General features: G+C 36.1%; 1 protein-coding gene across 1 annotated transcript in view; it reads left to right on the top strand.

The window, feature by feature from the left end:
- The window catches only part of FGF10 (fibroblast growth factor 10), a 104562-nt gene extending 84369 nt beyond the window's left edge, over positions 1–20193 (top strand). The window contains exons 3-4 of the mRNA XM_081944081.1: positions 8780–8883; positions 14295–20193. Of these exons, the coding sequence (XP_081800207.1) occupies positions 8780–8883; positions 14295–14513 (323 nt within the window). The 3' untranslated portion in view covers positions 14514–20193. The remainder of the gene's footprint in view (positions 1–8779; positions 8884–14294) is intronic.
- The last annotated feature ends 1846 nt before the right edge of the window (positions 20194–22039 follow it).

The following is a 22039-nucleotide window of genomic DNA, read 5'->3' as shown; positions in this document are numbered from 1 at the left end:
GACTATTTTGTCTTAATAAGAACTAACCAGACTTCTACCATAGCTTGTGATTTTCTATAAGTATGTTTGGTTTCTTTCATCTTGTTTAATACAAATATAAAGAAATGTGGAAACAATGTATAAAATCACAGAGAATATATGCGGCAACCATTCTTCAGTTGTCTTGCCATTTTGCATAAAAAGAATTTTCTCTAAGTACAAAGGAACAGTTGATTTTAGCTAGGATATTTGGTTGTTCTGTAAAGTATGGTTCAGAGTGATAGATCTATAAAGTAAGCACTTGCAATGTCTGCAGAACATATCTCATATTGATATTTAAAACATTTCTAACTAATGTAAGTTGGAAATGGTTCCAATACTGAGAAACCTACTTTTATAGTGGATGTGGGCAAGTAGTATTAGCCATAATTGTTGCCATTGTTAATGTTTAAAAAAGGAGATAAAAATAATGTATCTGCCTTAAAACAATTAATATGTGGACTTCAAAATGTGTATTTCAAGATAGCACAAGCTTAAATTGTGCATGTACTACTACTTAGAAACACCAAGGGTATTTTCTTGCTTTTTTTCCCTTTGCTGTTAACTATCTATGAAGATTCCCACTCATTCAGGTCATAGTTGTTCCAAAAGGGCTTTTTCAGAAAGAATGCTAACGAGCAGATGACTACAAGGAATATACCCAGAGATGGGTTGCTCCCGGTTCGGCCCAGATCAGGCGAACCAGTAGTAGCTGCGGCGGGAGGCTCCGTTCACCCGCCCGGACGCTTAGGCGCATACACAGAAGTGTTGTGCGTGAGCGCATGGGAGGGCATCCCCAAACCATAGTAAAAAAATTGGCAACCCTCCACTGAATATACCAGTATATTTTTTCATCTTCCACTTTTCAGCCAGAGCTGATGAAGCTTCTTCAATGAGAAACAAAACATCTTCAAAGTAAAAGCAAAGTTCAGATGAAAAAGCACTTTTGAATTTGATGTTAACAGTAAAGTCATCTGGTAACATCTTTCATAAATAAATACTTTGAGGCATTAAAGGTGGGGTTTTTTTTGTAATTAACTCAATCTTCTTATAAGTCTTGAGCCGTAGAAACATTCCTTCACAAAATAAAGGGAAAACACTATCTTAATGCAACCATGCTTGTTCATGTCAAAACTTATATTAAGTTTTTCCTCCTTGCTGATTTACATACTTAGTCAAATAAGAAGATACTAAACTATCAAGTAAGTACTCAAAACATCTAATTCATGAGTGAACAGTAAAGATTGGTCCACATTTGTAAAATTGACACATAATGGACTAGGGAAATATATGCTCCAATTTCCACTTTTTTAGCTGTTCATCAGAATATTTTGCTTGTTTATCACAATTATGATAAATCCCAAGAAGTTCAGGACAGGGTACAGTGAGGAAACTCATTTTATGCACAAAAAACTGTCAAGGTTTTAGATTAGCAGGAAGTGCTCTTTTCTGCTTCAAAATTGTGAAGAGATTTGACACCAGGAGTAGCTAGTCTCATAGTTGTCCCACATGTCATTCTGGTTGGGAGCTTTCTAGAAACAGCAAAAAATATTTCAGACATCTCGTCATTCGAATTAAGCAAGTTCAGGATTCTTTCAAATTTCTCTGTTTGTTGCATTGTACATCTGGAAATATTCATAAGGAAAATTGCACTAAACGAGATGATAGATTAAGATAGTAGAATATTAGATTATGCTCTTGCCCTTGAAGAGAGGGAACATATTTTAAATATTCCCTGTGTTTTTCTAGGTTTTGATAAATATTTCAATATAGGAAGAAACAAATCGGATTTTCACCAATCTACCCATTGTGCTTGTTTACAAAATAAAACCATGTCATTACATGGGGATATATACATGTGTGTGTGTGTGTGTGTGTGTGTGTGTGTGTGTGTGTGTGTGTGTGTTTATGCACCAGCATACATGCTTAATGTGACAATCAGCTTTGTATCTGTTAAAAATTGTCCGCAGATGGTCTCAAAAAACATGGTGTCACTGTTTTCCTGATTTCCTCCTTTCTTACCACTTCATCTAGAAATCAGATGTAGTCTAGCAATGGAATGTGTATAATTTGTAACTCTGAACAACAACCCAACACCAGTTTTTCCACTTTTTTTTGTTTGCTTTTGTTTTTGCCACTTTGCTGCCTTTGCGGGATAACAGATTTACAGGATAACAAATTAACAAATGGAAACCAGATCCCAAGGATTGGATTTTAGGGGTTGAGATCACCTGAGGATATGAAAATCAATTCCAATTCATCTCTTACATAACAAAATTGAGAATTCAGCCAAGTTCAATCAAAATTCTCATTATTCAATCTAGCTTGATTTAGACAAATATGAGGGAGGAAAATCCAAATTTTGTATCACTGGGTGGCACCAGGGTCATAACATGAATTCTGTTTGGAACTTCCTAAATATAAATATATGAATATATGAAATGATCCAACTAGATATTATTTTATTCTGATTCACTGTATTAGGAAGCTCTACGTTGGTTAAATATTGGGTCAAAACAAAATAAGTTTCTGGATCCATTTGAACTGCTACACTTGCCAGTTTCATAGTTGAACATGTTAATCCAGCTCAAAAGTTGAACAGATGTCTAGGGCTGCAAACTGATACTTATTAGTCAATAGAATTGCAGTTTATTATAAAGTGTTGCAATCCTTACAAGCAAAATAAGATATAAAAAAAATAGATCATTGGCGCATAAACCAATACAATTCCATGAAAATGTTAATGCAACAAGGAATTAATTCAGTCTGGCATTACTACAGAGGCCACAGCAAACAAATATGTCCTTATGAAATAATTGTCTATGTTCCCTATTGCTGTCTGACAAGCTGCAGAATATTGATCACAAAAAAGGAAAATGAGCCAGTTCAAGCTGCAGTGAGACATAAATACTCTTTGATGAAAAGAAAGCTGTATTGCTTGGATTGCAACAGAAGTTCTCAGTGGAAATCATCAAACTGGCCATTTTATCCCTCTTGCTAAACAAAGATAGATTAAGGTGGACAGGACTATTTTTCCCTCCTTGTTTTAATGCTGGAATTACAGTTACTAAAATCATTATGAGTCAGAAATCAAATGACACCAGGCAGTCTGTAAGACTTTAACATATGATGGACTCTACAATCCACGAACCTTGAAGTATCGGCATAAATGTGGCATTTCCAGGAGAAGAAATCATTAACTTTACAGTTGATTTTGCGTGAGATCCTTTCTGGAAAAAAAAAATTTAGTTCCAATTGATTCCAACTAGAAAACTCAGAGCAGATTCTATTTATTTTGTTCTCCCTTCCATATTTTGCCCTTTCTCCAAGAATTTAATGGTCAACAATTATGGGACAAAATAAAATATTGCCCATGATTACTTCCTGGAGTTCACTGTCACCAGATGTGGAAATGATCATTAGCTTAAGTAGACTTAAAGAAGAAAATTTTATGAACAATGCATCTTTAAGTGGATTATGGGACTTTCACATCCAGGGACAATCTGTCATTGAGTATCAGTTACTACAGAACAGCAAAAGATCACATGTGCATGAATACCTTTCAATTCTTTCCATCTGAAAAGCAACTATGGGAATTGAAAAAAATGGAGCCAGATACATCTGTTGCCCTTATCAAGTTGGAAGATAGTATAGAAACTGTTATAGGAGAAGCTTGTACTACTATATCATTACTGATTATATTTTTAAAGGGGGGGGGAATTATCCCAGACTGAGAGCTGGTTCCAACAGGGCAGAAAACAAGGAGCACAATGTTGCTTTGGACTGACAATGTCACATTAGTAAAGTTTTGGAGCCAGAGAGATCATTATTTATGAGCATTTTATTGCTTATATTGTAGCCTATTAAATATGGTAGACTAATCAGATGCTAGGCACGATAAAGATTTCACAATCTTGTGGCAGAAGGGAAAAGAAAGTTGTTTTGCCTGGCCCAATTCATGTGGATTGCATTAATTGCTTATGTCTGACAAAACGGATGATTTATTATTGAGAAGCGAACTGCGTCCCACATCTGTTGTCATTATGAAAGCTACACAAAATGTTACCGAAAACAAAAATCTGTTTGATTTTTCTTTACTTCCTTTGCTTCTCATTGTATTACAATATTGGGGTAATGTATTACTGGACCCTGAATGGATGCAATTGAAGAAGTAAGCGATATTAGAATTAATTTCTATACTAATTACTACGACTGAATTGCACACAATTAATACTGTACAATAGGGGTATCAAACAAGATTCCATTGAGGGCCGCATCAGGGTTGTGTTTGACCTCGTAGGCTGGCGAGGGCATGGGCAGGTTGGGCATGGCCAGCTTGATGTCACTCATGTAAGGGGCAGAGACATCACGGGCCAGTCCTTCGCTGTTTCCAGGATGGCCTGTGGACCAGATCTAAGCACCCCTGCTGTACAATAATAATAGCTCCAACACGTATTATCATATATGGTGGACTTGTAAAAAAGTTAAAGTATTTTGGATAAAAATATGGTGGATTATTCAAAATATTCTTAAAAAGAGGATAAAGTTCACTCCCTAGTTGTTTTTGTTAGGTATAATTACAGGCTGTACAGTTATAGAGATTAACTTGATTCTGAATCTAACAACGGCAGCAAGGTTGCTGGTGGCGCAGTACTGGAAGAAGGAAGAATTGCCTAGTATTCAAGAATGGACGTTAAAAGTAGTAAATTTAGCAGAGATGGCCAAAATCTCAGCATATCTGAAGGACTATTCAGATGAGAAATACAAGTTGGAATGGAGAAGATGGATTGACTATATTCAAAACAAATATCGGACTAAGAAATTTCAATTAGCTTATGAGTGAAGGAGTAAGGAATGTTATAATTTATCTAAAGTTAGCTTAATAAAAGGGGAGTTAAAGCACAAGAGGAGGCAAGATGTTAAAGTTAGTTAGTTTATGTTAGTGTATGATTGTTCAATGTTTATACCCTGTATTTTGCTCTAGGAGGTTGGGGGGAGGGGGGAGGGTTGGGGGGAGGGGAGGGGAAGGGGAAATATTTGTATAATCTATTAAAACTCTTTAATAAAAAAATAGCTCCAACACATTTCCAGATTTATACAACAGACAAAGCACAAGTCAAAGCACTTTTGACTTGTATATTCTGAAATTAGATATAGACAATCCTGAACCTCAAAATCATCAACTATAACTGTTGTATTATGTATTACTAAGTGAAAGACATGTGTTGTCATTACATACTCTATATTCTCTTCCACCACTACATTTCCCATTATGCATGTATAGTTGGAGAGAGAAGAGTATGAGTAGCAATGGTCATTTTTGGCATTTTTTCCTCCAACTGCTTGTCTTTCTCATACCTAATATTTCTTTCTCCTCCATTTCCCTTCTGTTCCTGCACCAGAACTAAAAATATTTAAGAAAACAAAATCCAAAGTGGAGCAATTTTAATCTGTAGCACATCTGAAAGATCTGTGTGTGATCTCATTTACCTTCCATTTCCACAAGTAGTCCATAATGTACAATCATTTGTTTAGGGACCATTTGAAGTTATAACGGCACTGAAAAAAGGGACTTATGACTTTTTTTCACGTTTACCACCATTGCAGCATCCCTGTGGTCAGGTGATCAAAATTCAGGTATTGCTTGGCAACTGGCAGGTATTTATGACAGTTGCAGTCTCTCAGGGTTTAGTGACATGCAAAATCAATGGGGAAGTCAGATTCGCTTAACAACTGGGTGTTACAAACTTAACAACTGCAGTGATTCTCTTAACAACTGTATAAAGAAAAGTAATAAAATGGAGGTAAAATTCACTCAACAACTGTCTTGCTTAGTAATGGAATTGTTGGACTCAGTTGTGGTTGTATGTTGTACTTGTTTTTCATTCCCCTGTATGGCCATGGAAAGGGCGAAAAACCAAGCCAACATTGCTCATCACTTCATTTCAATCTCAATAGAGTTCAATGATAGTTACCCCCAAAGGAACAGTTTTCAAGAAAGACTAAGAGGAGAATTATTTCCGCCCTACCTAAGACTGGATCTGTTTAGAGCTAAATTTTACTATGTCAATAAACCTTCCAGTGATCCAGTTAAGCATGTTGTAGGGGTCAGAGCGACAATGACTTGTTTGTTTGTTTGTTTGTTTAATATATTTTTCATGGCCCTACTTGTGCCACTTAAACATTTGCCTCAGCTCCATATATACAACTGTACAGAGATTCATCCAGCTGTCCCCACAATATGGTTATTTTTTACTTGTATCACCAATGTAGATTAACCCAACATTGCTAAAACCCTGGTTTGAGATATTAAGCTATTTCACACAACAATTCAAGCAGTCTTTAGGACAGGGGTGTCCAAACTTGGCAACTTTAAGACTTGTGGACTTCAACTCCCAGAATTCCCCAGCTAACCCCAAACGAAGAGGAAATAATAAGAAAGGTGATGGACTGTGCCGAAATGGACAAATTAACTAAAGAAATCCAGGGAAAAGAAGAATCAGAATTCTATCAGATATGGGATAAATGGTATAGGTGGATGGAGGAAAGAAATAGGAATCCTAGGCGATAAATAAACAGAATGTGGTAGCTTTCATAGATGGTTGTCGGTGTTAAAATGGTTATCCATTGAATAATATAAATACGAATGTCTCTTGAGAAAAGTACTCTCAAAACAAATGTAGCTAATGGAGAATGTGGGTATCGTTTTTGATTTAAAATGCACAATTTAATGTGAATGAAGTATAAAGAATGATTGTAGTAATGCACGGAACTCAAATGTAACCAATTGACATGCTAGCCGGCAGTTGTATTAAAGAGTGTTTTGGGTGTGTGTTATTTGTCTAATTAAAACAATAAAAAAAATAAGAAAAAAAAGAAAGAAAGGAGGGAACTAAAACAAAAACAAGAATTAGAAAAATCGGGGATTGATATAGCATGGTTTTCACAATGGCAAATACAATCAAGATATGAAAACAATAAAATGGGATATGGTTTTAACTTAGGAAGTTTGGAGTTGGATAAGATACTTATGGGAACGGAAGAAAGAATAATCAAAGAACTATATAGCTGCCTATTAAGAACTAAGCTAGAAGAAGATGTGGTTAAAGATACAATGTTAACTTGGGCAAAGAATTTTGGCCATACGATTGAACCAGGAAAATGGCAACAACTATGGGAAAGGAATTATAAATTAATTATGTCAACAGCCTATAAAGAAAACTTAATAAAAATGTTTTACACTTATTAAACAAAATAATAAATGTATAAGAAAGTTAAATGTAAAAAAAAAAAAAAGGAGATGACCAGGCTGAGCCTGAGGGAGGCAGCCAAACGCACCATCAGTCATGAGTTCCTCTGTGCCCACAAGAGATGTAAGTCTATCCCACCTTGAACTCCTTATTAACTCCCACTAATTTTCCTTGACTGTTAATAGTTCAGATTCTTGTAGAGACCTTAACCTTGCAATAAATCCTTATATTCATTTGACCTGCCTGAATCTCCTGATTTCCACCATGATTGACAGATACAGCCTTTATGAGCCAAATAAATGATATACCTGTAGGTGCTTAGATTGAACAGGTTAATCTGCTATACTTGGCCCCCAGTAAATTTGGGAGGAGCCTGAAGAATCTCTCCAAAAATTGGCATTGAATTGTAGTTTTCAGTATGAATAGAGAGTAATCCATTTAACTGAACATAATTGATGTGATTTACATTCCATTAAAATTATTCAAAAGTCCATTTCTCTGAGCTCGCCTCACCTACTTTTTGAATATGACTGGCAGATGCCAGTGAAACAGTAAGTATAAACCTCAACCACCAAATATATTATGTACTCCTAGGACAATAATTTTCAGGATATCTGCTTATAATGATGCATTCAGTAGACGGGGAAGAAGACTCAATCTGCCTTTTCAGTTTAATATGTATTGCAGTCAATGACCGGCTAATATAACAAAACAAAAGTGCACAAACTATATAATAAATTGAAATATACAGCATGCTGTCATGTTAGAAGAAGTAGACGGTATGGGTATATAAACAATTTGAAATATATCACCTGGCCAAGATCTGAACTTAAGTTGTTGTTAATATTATAATAAAATAAAAATAACATTACTTACCTAATTTGGTGAGACAGGGGGGGCTAGAGAAAGAGCCAAAGACATTCATGGTCCACAGAGAGGAAACTCTATAGAGAAAAGAGGTAAACATATTTTACTGAAAACGAAACAGGAGTTTTATGGTATTTAAGAGGACAAGACAATCAGATTTAGCTCAGCCATATTCTAAATTATACTTGCAAAAAACATAAGGTGCAGCCAAGATGTTTAATTTTATCTAAATATCCTATAAGGAATAAAGTGCTTACCACTGTTTTCTGCCTATCACAATGAATCTGCCATTCTATTGACATATGCTATAAATTTAATTCAATATTGTGGTTTAGATGTCTCTCTTGATAAATTTCAGTAAAAATCTGTGCTAAGAAGAGTTGAGCTGTTTCACTAGTTAAGGAGTTTGAAAGGCAGAGACAGGAAAGGAAAGATGATAATTAAAACAATGTTCATGTAAATCCATGCCATAATTTTTTCTGGGGCTCATTGCCTGGTTGTTTTGGAAGTTAAAAGGATTTGAGTAGTTCTTGATCATATTGTACAAAAAAAGTTTATCTTGGTTTCCCGCAATCTTTTCTTTGTTAGCTCCAAAGATCATGATCTGTGATTGTCTGATTTTTTTATCTATTTTTGTATTGTAGGCATATTGGAAATAACATCTGTGGAAATTGGAGTGGTGGCTGTTAAATCCATTAACAGCAATTATTATCTTGCCATGAATAAGAATGGCAAAGTCTATGGATCTGTAAGTACATTTCACTTTCTTGAATCTAGCTTCTTCTGTTCATTTTTTACACACACACACACACACACACACACACACACACACACACCAGTGGTGGGATTCAATTTTTTTTACTACTGGTTCTGTAGGCGTTGATTGGCGGGTGTGGCAGGGGAAAGATACTGTAAAATCTCCATTCCCACCTCACTCCAGGGGAAGGTTACTGTAAAATCCCCATCTCCTCCTGATCAGCTGGGACTTGAGAGGCAGAGAATAGATGGGGGGTGGGGCCAGTCAGAGGTGGTATTTACCAGTTCTCCGAACTAATCAAAATTGCCGCTACCGATTCTCCAGAACTGGTCAGAACTTGCTGAATACCACCTCTAATATAGACATAAGATACATAAGTTTCTCTACCTAAAGGACTTGCAAGGCAAGTTATTATATATAAAGAGAGAGCAAACCCCACTGATGATGTTACTATAGTTCTATTGTCAGGCAATCCTCTACAAACTGATTGGAAGACACTCATGATTGAGACCTAGATCTTCCACATGCAAAGGAAATGTTATTCAATTAATTATATTCCATTATTTCAAGCTATTATTACCCTTTTCCCTCAGAAACATGGAACATTTTTATAGGTTTCTTCTGTCTATGAACTAATGTTCATAGCTCCAATAAATATTTTCCATTTTTTCTTGGATTAAATAGCCCCAAATAGCTGTATTTAAATTTCACTCTGTCTGTAAAAATAAATTCTGCTCCGATAACCAAGTAATAAATAATGTGGACATTCAGCTACGTTATTGTCTATCTATATACTATTAAAACATGTAACCTTTAACTGGGCAAAACAGAGCAACCGTTTTTGAACCAAGTTTTTTTAAGTAACTTACAAAATTTATCCAAAATCCAGGAGTCATGATTCCCATGGGATGGGAATTTGACAAATTTTATAAAACATTTTATGAATAAAAGATTTTCATAAAACAAGTTTATAACATAATACAAAATATCATAAAACATTTCCTCTGCTAATGTTTGTGCTATGCAGTTCAGCATGGGCTACTTTCAAGGCAGGTACTTCTCTGGGGAATGGGTCAACTCTCCATGGCCAACCCACCACAATCAACTTGCCATGGCCAATTCACCACTGCCGACTTGCCATGGGACAACTTGCTATGGCCAATTCTCTGTGGGACAATTCAACAATTCAATGAATTATTAAATTAATTGAATTTAATTATTTAAAATAATTTTAAAAACAATTTTAATTATTGCCATTCACATTTTATTTTGTCCCTCCTTTGGCATCCTTTCTTTAATGATTCTATTCGACTATTTCATCTATATTCATCTATATTAGTGTAACTCGTGTGGTGAGTTGACCATGGCGAGTTCTTGTAGACCCACATCTCTGAATATATCCCAACTTTTCCAGATAAGGTAGCACATTAGAAACATTGTCATCATTGAAGACATTGAGGAATCTGATAAAGAAATATCTCTGAAAAAATGATACAAAAAATCCATCAGATTGCCTAGGTTAATAATAAAAATAATGTCAGTACCCGTGAAAGAAAATTCAAGTACACACTTAGCTTTCCTTTTCTATTTTTTAAATCCTTTTATCAAGCTTACCCTCATGGAAAGTAGTATAATATCATATGATGCAACATTTGGATTTGAAGACAATTCATACAACCTTCAATTGTCTGTTATCCTGGGAAATGTTTAAAAAAGTAAACAAACAAATCAGACTCACAGATCTATTTCTATTATTTTATTCCCTTCTGTATTAGAATATATTTAACTAAACCCACAATAGCCCAAAATTCATTTCATTTCATTCCAATTTTATCAGACATTTTTCCTGGGAAATTTGTCAAATCATCTGATTTATATAAGCTTTGAAATCCAATAAATCCAGAGGGTGCTGGAGTGGGAAAAATGAATATAGAATGTATGAAAGATTTGTTCATATTTAGTTTAGATCTTCTAATAAAAACCAGAGTCACTGATTTTTGTGCAACTTTACAAATAGGAATAATTTCTTAACTGATGTTGCACATGTACCACTTTCACAATGACATGGTCCAATAAATCACATTTTAACATTTATATAATTCATTATATTAATAATCCATAGCAGCCTTTATAAATGAATTTGCATTACTATACTCATCTGCCACACTCGGTAAATCAGATTTGAGGCTAAGAGATAATAATCTTCTAAAACTACTTGCTAAATTTATGGCAAAAGCAACATATTTACAAAGCGGACTGAACAAAATATGACTTTTATTTCTGCATTTTATTTTGTTTATGATGTGAAAATTGAAACTGTCCCAGAGATGGGATGTATCACATGACTAATTAAATTGATTTGTTGCTGCATTAGTCAACAACATCCACTTGGTGAGTCTGAGGAACTCCAAAATTATTTTTTACAAAAATGAAATCTCTCAAGATCATTCAATATTATAGAAACTTTGGGGATTTTGCATGAAGTCTTGCAAGATTTCTGAATTCTCACGTGACATCAAATTAGATGGACATCACGGAGGATGAGCAAAAAAATAAAAATGGCAGGAGAAATTGCATGATGAAATGGTTTTGTAGGCATGAGATATATATTAAAAAGGGATGAGGCTTCAGTCATGTGGTTGTGTCTACCATCTTGACTTTTCTTAACCTCACCCCCAAAAACTTCATCATATAAAATATTGGAGGTGAGATTTCCAAGTTTCTTAAGATTTGATTATCCATTAGATTTTGGCCATTTTAATAGGCATGAAGGAGGCGGCTCTCTACAGTTAAATCTGAATTTATTTGTAGTGATTAAACATTCTAAGAAAAACAATTTTCATTTGGATGGGTAGCTATATCACATATATAAATCTTCTAATAAATAATAGATAATTTATTTCCTTTGGTTTAATTTTAATTTACATTCAAAGAAAAATAATGTTTCATATGTATTTAAAATAATTTTTAGCATTGTAGTGATTCAATTTTGAGCCATTTGAAAAGACTCTGGTCAATGAGCCATCACAAAAATAGGGATTCATTTATTCAGCAACTTGGTGACAGAATTTCTACAATTTCTAAAGGAGTGTTTTCGATGGGTTTGGTTTTTCTTTGAAATTAATTTCTTTAGTTTGATGTACTAGTTAAACCACTTCAGCAATTATTTCTGGGAGTGATAAACAGCGTAACATAATTTTATAAGTAAAACAATAAATGTAATAGATTAATCTGATTGTCAACTTTAAACCGAACCTGGCAGGAGCCATTTTTCTGTTCCACAGTTGTCACTGATTAGTTGATTACACTAAAGTTCTAGAAGGAAGATTGTGTCCCATAACTGTCCAAGCTCCTATATATAGCAATCAAAAATATCATCCTTGAAATGGCACCACATTCCCCTAGTGTTTATATAAACTTACCAGAGATTTAATTATTCTTTTCCCACAACCAAACAAGGAAATTCTGCTAAAAATATTTGATTTTTTTCAGAGGTCATCATGTATGTTTAGATCCACTCTGATCTCATCTGCTATGATTGTCTAGCATTGAAATCAAAATACTGTGTTAGTTTGTAAACTACTTTCCTACTTAGGGCTCTGGCTTATACAATATTCTGTATAAAATCCATAATTATGTCAGTAAGATTTCTGGAAAGTTAAGATTCCTACTAAGACTTTCTAGGGTAGTTACAGAGAGTTATGATAGAGGTCTTTGGCTTTTACAAGCTGATGGATACACAAAATAGCCTCAATAATTTTTTATTTAATTATTTTTCAGCACAGCTTTTTTTTTTAACAAAAAGAGTTTAGGCACTACTATTCATGATAAAAACACAAAGTTGTGTTTCTAATATTTGTCATCTTTTCTCCTGACAAGGAAGATAGAGATAGAGCAATGCTATTTCTAGAGATGAAAACAATAATATCAAAAAAAAAAAAAAACTACTTTGGAAGAATGAAATTAAATCTGTTTTAAATCCATGCATACATGGTATAACTTATTTCCTAGGTAATTGAATCAATTCCCAAAAGTTCTGAAATATATATTCAGAGCCAAGCTAGGGGAGATTTTAATTAGGATTACAAGAAATGAAATTTTACTTGAAATTGACCAAATCTCCATGATCCATATAATGCATAACTGGAAGAGATAGTGTGAATCAGATTCTGGAATATAGGAAATCAAATAATTCCAGGGACTGTACTCTTTAGCATAATTTAAAAGTGTTTGCTTTAGAGAAGTTAAATTTGTATTTGATTTATCTTTCCCTGGGTCACAAGACAATCACTTCACTAATTCTTGTAATAGAATATGTCAAAACGTTCCTTCCATAATCAATAGCCACCTCTATTCCTAATTTCCAAATTCCCAATTATTTGAAAATGTATAAAGCACAATTTTAATGAATGTAGATTCTAAATGGTTATCAAACCCTATGATAAAAGTGAGCTTCAGGTTGAGTAATGATTAGAGAAGAGTAATCACACTGTTTTTGAAGAGTTTTAACTTGTATGCTTTTAAAGGTGGCTTAAGAATCTCCTTGGCTTAGTATGTTTATTGTGCATGCTAAAAAGCGAGCATAAAATATGTGAAGAGAGAGAAAGAGATTAGTGGTGTTTCTTCATTACAGAAATAAAAGCATTTGTTATTCAAGGACCACAGTTTGGGATTCACCTTTGATGTATGTCTCTGCCTGTCTCTGTCTCTCTCTGTGTGTCTCTGTCTCTCTGTCTTTCTCTCTCTGCATGTCACTTAGAAATGCTAGATCTATGAAATGCTGCCTGTACATTCCAGACAGACGTGCCATGAGTTTTCACACATTTTACTTTGAACTTCTTTGACACATTGATGCTGCTGCTGTTTCAGCATCACAGTGAGAATGTATGCTGTACCACTAATACTTGAAACTCAGTGGCTAGGCAAATTATCTTATTCTAACATGTGCCCTGCTTGTTTGTCACATATGTTTATCAAGCAAGAATGATACAAACAAGGGAGAAGAGGAAATGTCCAAGAAATATTTATTGTGAGCTTTGACAGTTGGGTCTGAAGATCCCTTTTCAGAGGCAAAAGAAACTTACCATTTTGGGGCAATGACCACTCTGGCAAACAGGATATTTGACCTTTAGGTCTGAAGCATGTTGGGCCATAAGATAAATGTTTGCTTGGGTACTTTGAGGACCATCACTAGCTCTCTGTGCTTTTGGCATCTACCCCGTGGTTCAAGCCTTAATGGTGCATGGAGGGACACAACCCTACAGAAAGAATAGCCACCATATGTATAAAAATCAGTTCTAAACATACCCCAAAATCATCTCTTTCTTTTGATTGTACTTAGTGGTCTTCACCTCCTCACCTTCTGATGTTTCTGTGTTTTGTTTTGTTTTGTTTTCATACAGAAAGAGTTTAACAACGACTGCAAACTAAAGGAGAGGATAGAAGAAAATGGATACAATACGTATGCCTCATTCTCCTGGAAAAATAATGGAAAGCAAATGTTTGTGGCTTTGAATGGGAAAGGCGGGACGAGGAAAGGACAGAGAACCAGGCGGAAAAACACTACTGCTCATTTTCTTCCCATGTTAGTTGACCCACAGATGAAGGACTTCTTCTACTGATTGCAGCTGAACCAAAGATTTTGTCAGGAACACCTTATACTCCTCTCAAAAGGCAAAGGCAAAAACAGAGCAGATGTCTGTTTGACGGAAAAGGGGAAAAGGTTTTCTACTCTCTGTTGCATTATGAAGTACCTCTAATTAGTTATGTGTCATATGTTATAATCATCAAGACACAAGCTGGATCAAATGGGATCAGAGCTTTTTCCAACGCAAGCGAATTATGATTATTTTTTTATCTTGCCGGTAGAACTGAAAGGATATGAGACGATGTATGGGGTGATGTTGGGGAAAGTTATTTATGGAATACTAACTCAAATCAAAAGAACTTCATTCAAGCTTAATGATCCAATGAACAGTTAAGCATTGACTGTAAGCACATGGGTCATATGCAGAAAGAAGAAAAGATTTTGGAAGGGTCTCATATGGAAAAGATGAATAGGATTAAGAAATATAAGCATATTAAAGTTGTTCTAACAAAATAAATAGTATGATTCCCCATCTCTTTGTATGCTAACGCCATGCCTTTGTATTTCTCCCTAAATTATTTATTTAATAGGATGTTAAATATCTTTCTTCTCTTTTTTAAAATTGTTTGAAGGATTTTCTTAGTTGCTTCCTCTCGCATAATGGTTCTTTTCCTGCTGTCTATATTCTTTGCAAGATTGACAAAGTCAAACCTTGAAACCTTGCCCAAATTTCCCTAAATACAGGAAGAACAACACAAAAGAAAAACATAGGATTGTAGATTGTGTTCAGTTGTATTTCCTCCCCCCCCCTTTTTTTTTTGAAACTTGTCTTTTAAGATTTGCACTTAAAATTGATAGGATCAGAAACGAATGGAAATGGCTCTGTGTTCATTTTATCAACATCTTTGATTACTGCTTTCCTTACAGATCCAAAACTTCCTATATAAGATCATCTACAGAGTTTTGCTACTGTTTTGAAGTGGGCAGAATTTATTTAGATATTCAAATGTCATTTAATGCCTGACCTCAAAAGTATTGAAATTGAATCATAATAATTCTCTTTTCTTTAAAAAAAAAGAGTCATATCTATAGATGTCCACATGTTATACCGGTGGTTTTTTTTTAAAAAAAAAATCAGCTGCTTTAAAATGTGTGGAACTTAATTCCCAGAATTCGAATCTTAACGTTGCTGAGGATGAGAATGGGTATTTATACTCATGCAATTTCTTTTCAGAAAGACATTGAATTAAGTATATTGAACTGATAACATCTGAGCAGCTATTCATTTACATCACCACACCCGAAAAAGTAAATAGAAAATGCCATTCCTTTGACTGCAGTCTGTTTCAGAAAACAGCCCTGAAATACATGGTGTTGAAAATCGCATCCTCAATCTAAATAAAGTTCAATTCAGGATAGTTTCAAATATTGCATAGGAGTTGCAGAAGGGAAAGGAAATTGCATTTTATTTAACATTATCAAACCCAGTGCAAAAGCCTATTCCAAAACCCCCTGAAGATTAAGACTAAACTCCTTTTATCTCTGCAGGAAAATGTACACTTTCGTGTAATGATTGGAACCATGTGCTATCTCCTGGGTAGTGTTAAAAGCTGTCCAGTGTTCTCGAGCATGTCAGTTTAAGATGTCTGTACTTGGTTCTACTAAAATCTTACCATTACAAATGAGAATAACCCTTTAATTGAAGATAAAGAATTGGCTGAACATCAGGTGTGAGCATTCACCTTTACTCAGGTGTGCTGATTGTCAGTTGTATTCCTGGGAGCATTTGTTAAAAAGTTTGAGAAGTAGCATCTCAATTGATGGTGCTGAAAACCTTTCCAAGCGAAATGTAAAAAAGGCTGGTAGAAAAATATTGGGATTATACTGATCAAAACAAGTGGCTATTCCCTTTTTATTTTGGTCATTACTTGCTGTTAATTTTTTAATACAGGGATGGATAATCCACAAATCACATATTCCTATGCTCCATGTTCCTTCTGTACAATTTCTGAAGCTTCTTAGGGAGAAAATTCCAAACAATTGCCTTGTACTTACTACCACCCAGTGGTGGGTTCCAACCGGTTCGGCTGAACCGGTAGCAGTTTGGCGGCCTGGGTCGCTGGAACTGGCAGCGACCCAGGCCTGCCATGCCCCCAAACCAGTTCTCTGGGCAGCCATCTTGTTTTTAGCTTCTGTGCGTGTGCAGAACAATTTTTATTGCATTGCGCATGCACATGCCCACAAGAGAACCGGCAGTAGTGCCTGACGGAACCCACCCCTGCCACCACCACTATCCTGCTACATTGACTCTCGGTCATGGGCCACCAGTAAAAGTGAGAGAAGAGATTTCAAAAACAAAAGAGAAGCCCAACTCTTGCTCCAATTCTTCTGTGACATCATTCCAGTCTTGGCCCACCCACTACATCCCTTGGCCACTAGGGAAAAAAATTAAACATTGCTAAGCTAAGAAATTGATCATTCCTACTTTAACGTTTAGAGGCTAAGCTTTTGTGTATTATATATTCAAATAAGTAATCCTAGTTCCAACTCCTGTGGATTAAGGGTGCACGATCTAGAAAAGGCTCCACAATGTGATCCCTTGTCAGTGTGAGTCCCAGAGGGAAAGAAATGCCTTGTCATCTTAAGGTGAATATTTAAGGTCCGAAATGGACTTTGATGATCATACAGCCATTCCTGGCTATTTTAGCATAGTCTAACTATATTGATGATGAGAATGGATCTGGTATAAATTATTTGAGGATTGCAGCCACTATTTTTCTTATGTGTATATAACTCTTAAGAGCCGATCTACAATTAACATCTTTCTTCGTCTATCAAAATATAAGCAATGGCTCTAAAGCAGGGGTGTCAAACTCAAGGCACGGGGACTGGATCTGGCCTGCAGGCCTGCCCTAGAAACAGCAAAGGACTGGCCTGCAGTGCCACTGCCAGTGAAAATGGAGCTCCATTTTCTCTGGAAGCGGGTTGCAGGAGACAGTTGCAGCTGAAAACGGAGCTCAGGAGCCTGTTTTTGCTGGCAAAGCACTTGGGCCACCACCGGCACCTCTGACACGAGTGACATCAAGCTGGCCATGCCCACCCTGTCACCCTGAGGCCAAACACAACCCTGAGGTGGCCCTCAATGAAATCGAGTTTGACACCCCTGCTCTAAAGTGTAATATTGGGCATAATTTTAATGGGGGGTTCTTTTTCATAGCTTACACTGAATAATGCAGTCTTCAGTTAAACATCATATCAACTTCTTTCAGTCTGAAAAAAGAATTATATGAGGTTTTTTTGTTTGTTTTATTATTATTTTTCTCTTTAACATTAGAGAACTATGGATCAATATAGCCATAACAAGATTCATTTTGTTAGAACAAGTTAAGTAGAAACTGTACATCCAACCAGCACGTAGCACCCTCTTCACAGTGTATCCCACTAAATAAATGAAGAAATGCTTATGTCTTCTTTGCAGTGTCTATAGTGAAGAGCAAATGTAGTTTGTTGTTTAATGAATATTAATATTCAAAATACTTTAAGGGGCTAAGTATATTGATACTGCAGGTTATTTTTCTTTAGTATTTTTTCTCACAAAAAGAATGGGTTTAAAATGTTTGGAAATAGTAGTTTGGTACAGATGCTTTACAAATAGGGTCCTTTTCGAAATAATGCATAATTGTGCAGTGTTGATCATGTTGGTGATTTTTATTGTACTCTTTTTCCAGTCTCCAATACACTAAAAAAATTAACTAAAACTGTCCAGTAGGGAAATTATTCCAGAGTGTAATATAGATTGGTATAAAGTTTGTTCAGGTAGTCCTTGACCATAATGGGGCCTGCCCATCATGAATGTAACTCGTGATGGTCATAAAATGAGACTGACCTGATTTTATTCCTTTCTTGTGGAAGAATGGAAGAATACCTATTCACATTAAGCAAATCTGTGGTTGTTAAGTGAACACTGCAGTTGCCATGGGTGTGGTTTTGCAAAAAAAAAAGGAAATAAATGCAAGTTTCTGCAAAAACATTGTAAAATGCAGTGATGTGACTGCAAATAGGCCTAGATGCATCCTGGTTGGCAAATGCCCCTAGTGAGGTCACATGACTGAGGTGGGCGGGGTGAAGGGACAACTGTCAGGGTTTCATATCCAATAAGTATCCCCCGTTAGATGCGTCAGAATTTCAAATGGTCACTAAGTCTACAAATAGTCTACCACCTGTAGAACAAGGAAAATTCATCAGTAATAAATACAAGATATAATGCAATAAAGATAAAACACAGTCCAACTTAACTTCCTTGCATCTGTGCATGGCAGTGCCTGTACTGGATCATACTCTCATCTCAACCTCACCTTTTATCTGTGATTCAATATTATTTGAAGGATTATATTTAAATTGTTCTGTGCAGCCCCTTTGCCAGCTTTCCTCAATCTAAGTGCATTCTGGAAAGGTGGATTTCAACTCCCAGGATTCTCCATCAGCCTGTTTGTGGCTGGAAGTCTCAAAATTGAAGTCAATCTACCTAGAGATCATTGGGGGGTGGGGAGAGGGAGAGTGCCCTATGCCAGTCATCCCTACTTAGACCTGACACCTATCATAGGATGCATTTGGCCTTGCAAAATGTTCAGACTGCAGTTGCTTAGCCTTAAATGCAAAATGCTTTGCCTGGATGTTCCCTTATGCAAGCCGCTCCCCCCCCCCCCAAAGAAACATGAGATGGTGGAATAATTGTCTTGCACAGCTGCCCCCCTGCTTTCACTAGACGTTGCCGACTGACTTCTGCTTTGAGTCACGTGGGCAAAACAGCATTTGGCACAAGTCACCTTTCCCTGCCTGATATAGTGAAATGCAGCTCCCAGAAAACAGAGTTGCACCAGACTGGGAAAGGCTGAACTAAAATATTTTTGTCTTGTGGTTGAACAAACAAAAAATGCTTTACTCTCTGTAGAACTACCAACTGTTCGATTTGGAGCTCATGATGGTCACTTACCCTGGCTGGATAATGAAAGGCTTGTCCTATTAGGGAAAAAAGCTTTCCTTGTGTTACCTTTGTTGTTTTGTTTTGTTTTCAAAGTGATAATTGCAACTGACAAGGCATGGTGGACCACCCACAACAAAAAATAAATGTTTGGTTGACAAAGAAAGGATTGGATGACCACTTCTCCAGAAGAGTCGATGTGGTACAAACAAGCATTGGTTTGGGGTCTTGGGGAAGGGAAGACGTGTAAACATTCATAATTACAGGACTTCAAAAATTTGTAGAAAAGCTTCCTGTGGAAAAATACAGATTGGGTATAAAAATATTTATTAATAAAACATAAAAGTTAAGGTGAACAGATGTAAAGATATACAAAGTGGGAGGTTAACAATGTTGCTCTCCTTATAAAAAAAAAATGTCTATACTTTTCTTTCCAAATGTCTTTGATGTTTATTAGAGAAGGGAAAAGAATCATTTTTCCCCTGGTTTAAATTTGCTTTTACTGTGCAGAATGTAACAAATTCCCTAATAAATTGAGCTATTGATCTATTTTCCTGAAAGGAAAAGATTTTTCCCCCTCTCTCTCTGTTAAATCATTTGCCTCTAAAATGAGAATTACATGTGCTGATATTACAGTACATTAACAGAAGCAGATTTTTAGAGCTTGGGAGCCATCCTTCTTTTAAACAGGTAAAATAATTGAAAAGGATGAAAATAAGGTGATTTTTAGGGGGGGGAAACTGACAAGGAATGATGTATGTATTCAGACCTGGCCGTAGATAGGTTTTTGAAGACCTCTCAAGCAGAAGTTCATAGCTATTTCACTGATGGCTGAGCTTTTTTAAAATAAGAACTTTAAAAATCCTGCAAAGTTAATGTGCTTTGGTGCCCACTGTAGCAGTTCTTTGCTGCAATTTCCCAGACGAATATTGTCCCAATATTGAGTGCATGTACAAGGAACTTCTCAATGTGAAATATTGTTTGAAACAAATCCAAGCACTGATATGACTCATTTTAAAGGGATTTGTGCTAGAGAGTTTATGGGTAGATGCAAAGTGTCTTTCTGGATCCATCATAAACCTGAGACAATCTGATCGTGTTTTTTTTTTTTCAAAAAGGATGTGCACGGTATGTGTGTTTTGTGGTTATTGTTTTTTTTAAAAAAAAAATAGGTTGAACATGTACAGTATATTTAAATAATAAAAGTTTAAAAATAACTTTAAAAAATGATTTCTTCTTTGTTCAATTATCCTCAAAATATGAAGTGATAAATGATTCTTTAAAAAAAATTAAACTGAAATTGTGTAGAAAAATTTGATAGCTTCCATGTAACTTAAAAAAAAATCAAATCATCACAAAACCTGGCTGTGTTCTTACCACCAAGAAATGGTATCCATCGATATCTACTTTCTACACTTCGCCTGGCAGATGGACATAAATAAGGCTGCCTTTTTTTTCACCAAATAGGTAGTCCTCAACTTACCATCACAATTGAGCTCAAAATTTACGTTGCTAAATGAGAAATTTGTTAAGTGAGTTTTGTCCCATTTTTCTTGTCATATTTGTTTAGTGAATCATGGTAGTTGTTAAATTAGCAACATTATTATGAAGTGACGCTGCCTTTCCATTTACCTTGCTTGTCAAAAGGTCATCACATGACCCTGGAACACGGCAAACGTCACAAAGATGAACCAATTATCAAGCATCCAAATGGAAATCATGTGGTGCTGCAATGGTAATAGATGTGAAAAATGGTCATAAGCAGGGGTGGGCTGCTACAGGTTCGCCCAGGTTTTGGAGAACCCATAGCTAACATGGCCAGTTTGGAGAACCTCCACATCCCACCCCTGGCTGGCCCTGCCCATTCCACCCCTCCCAGGAGTCTCCATGTGGCCCATTTTGGATGTGAGGTAAATGCAGAACCCACGCGGAGGCTCAGAGAGGGGGAAATGGGCCTCCCAGAAGGCCTCTGGAGTCCAGAGGAGGCAGTTTTCACTCTCCCAGAGGCTCGAGGAAAACCACTGGAGCCTGGGGAAGGCAAAAATGCCCCCCAACATGGTGCAGGAGGCCAACTAGGCCATGCCCACCATGGCCACGTCCACCCAGAAAACAGGCAGAAAATCCATTGCTGAAATTTTTGAAGCCCACAGCTGTTCATAAGTCATTTTTTCCCAGTGCTGTTGTAACTTTGAATGGTCACTAAACAATCTGCTGGGAGTCAAGGAATACCTGTAGTTTAGAACAGTGTTCTCAACCTTAAAAACTTTAAGATGTGTGGCCTTCAACTCTCAGAATTCCCCAGCCAGCATCCTGGCAACATGTATGAAATACTGAGAATTAAAGCCCACACATCTTAAAGTTGCTAAGGTTAAGAATCTCTAGAACATGTCATCAAACTCACGGCATCATGTTGCCATCATGGGATGACATTTCATGACATTTTTCCATTTGCAGAGTTGGGGTGGCATGGGCTGTGTGTGACACATCTGGCCCGTGGGCTGCCAGTTTGATGCCCTGCTGTAGAAGAAGTCAAATTGGGTAACACATGATATAATTCAGCTCTCACATGTGAATCAGCT

Source organism: Natrix helvetica, assembly GCF_964273705.1.
Source record: "Natrix helvetica genome assembly, chromosome: 2".
Taxonomy (NCBI): Eukaryota; Metazoa; Chordata; class Lepidosauria; order Squamata; family Natricidae; genus Natrix; species Natrix helvetica.
Note: the sequence above shows the minus strand (reverse complement) of the source record. Positions and strands in the feature narration are given on the sequence as shown.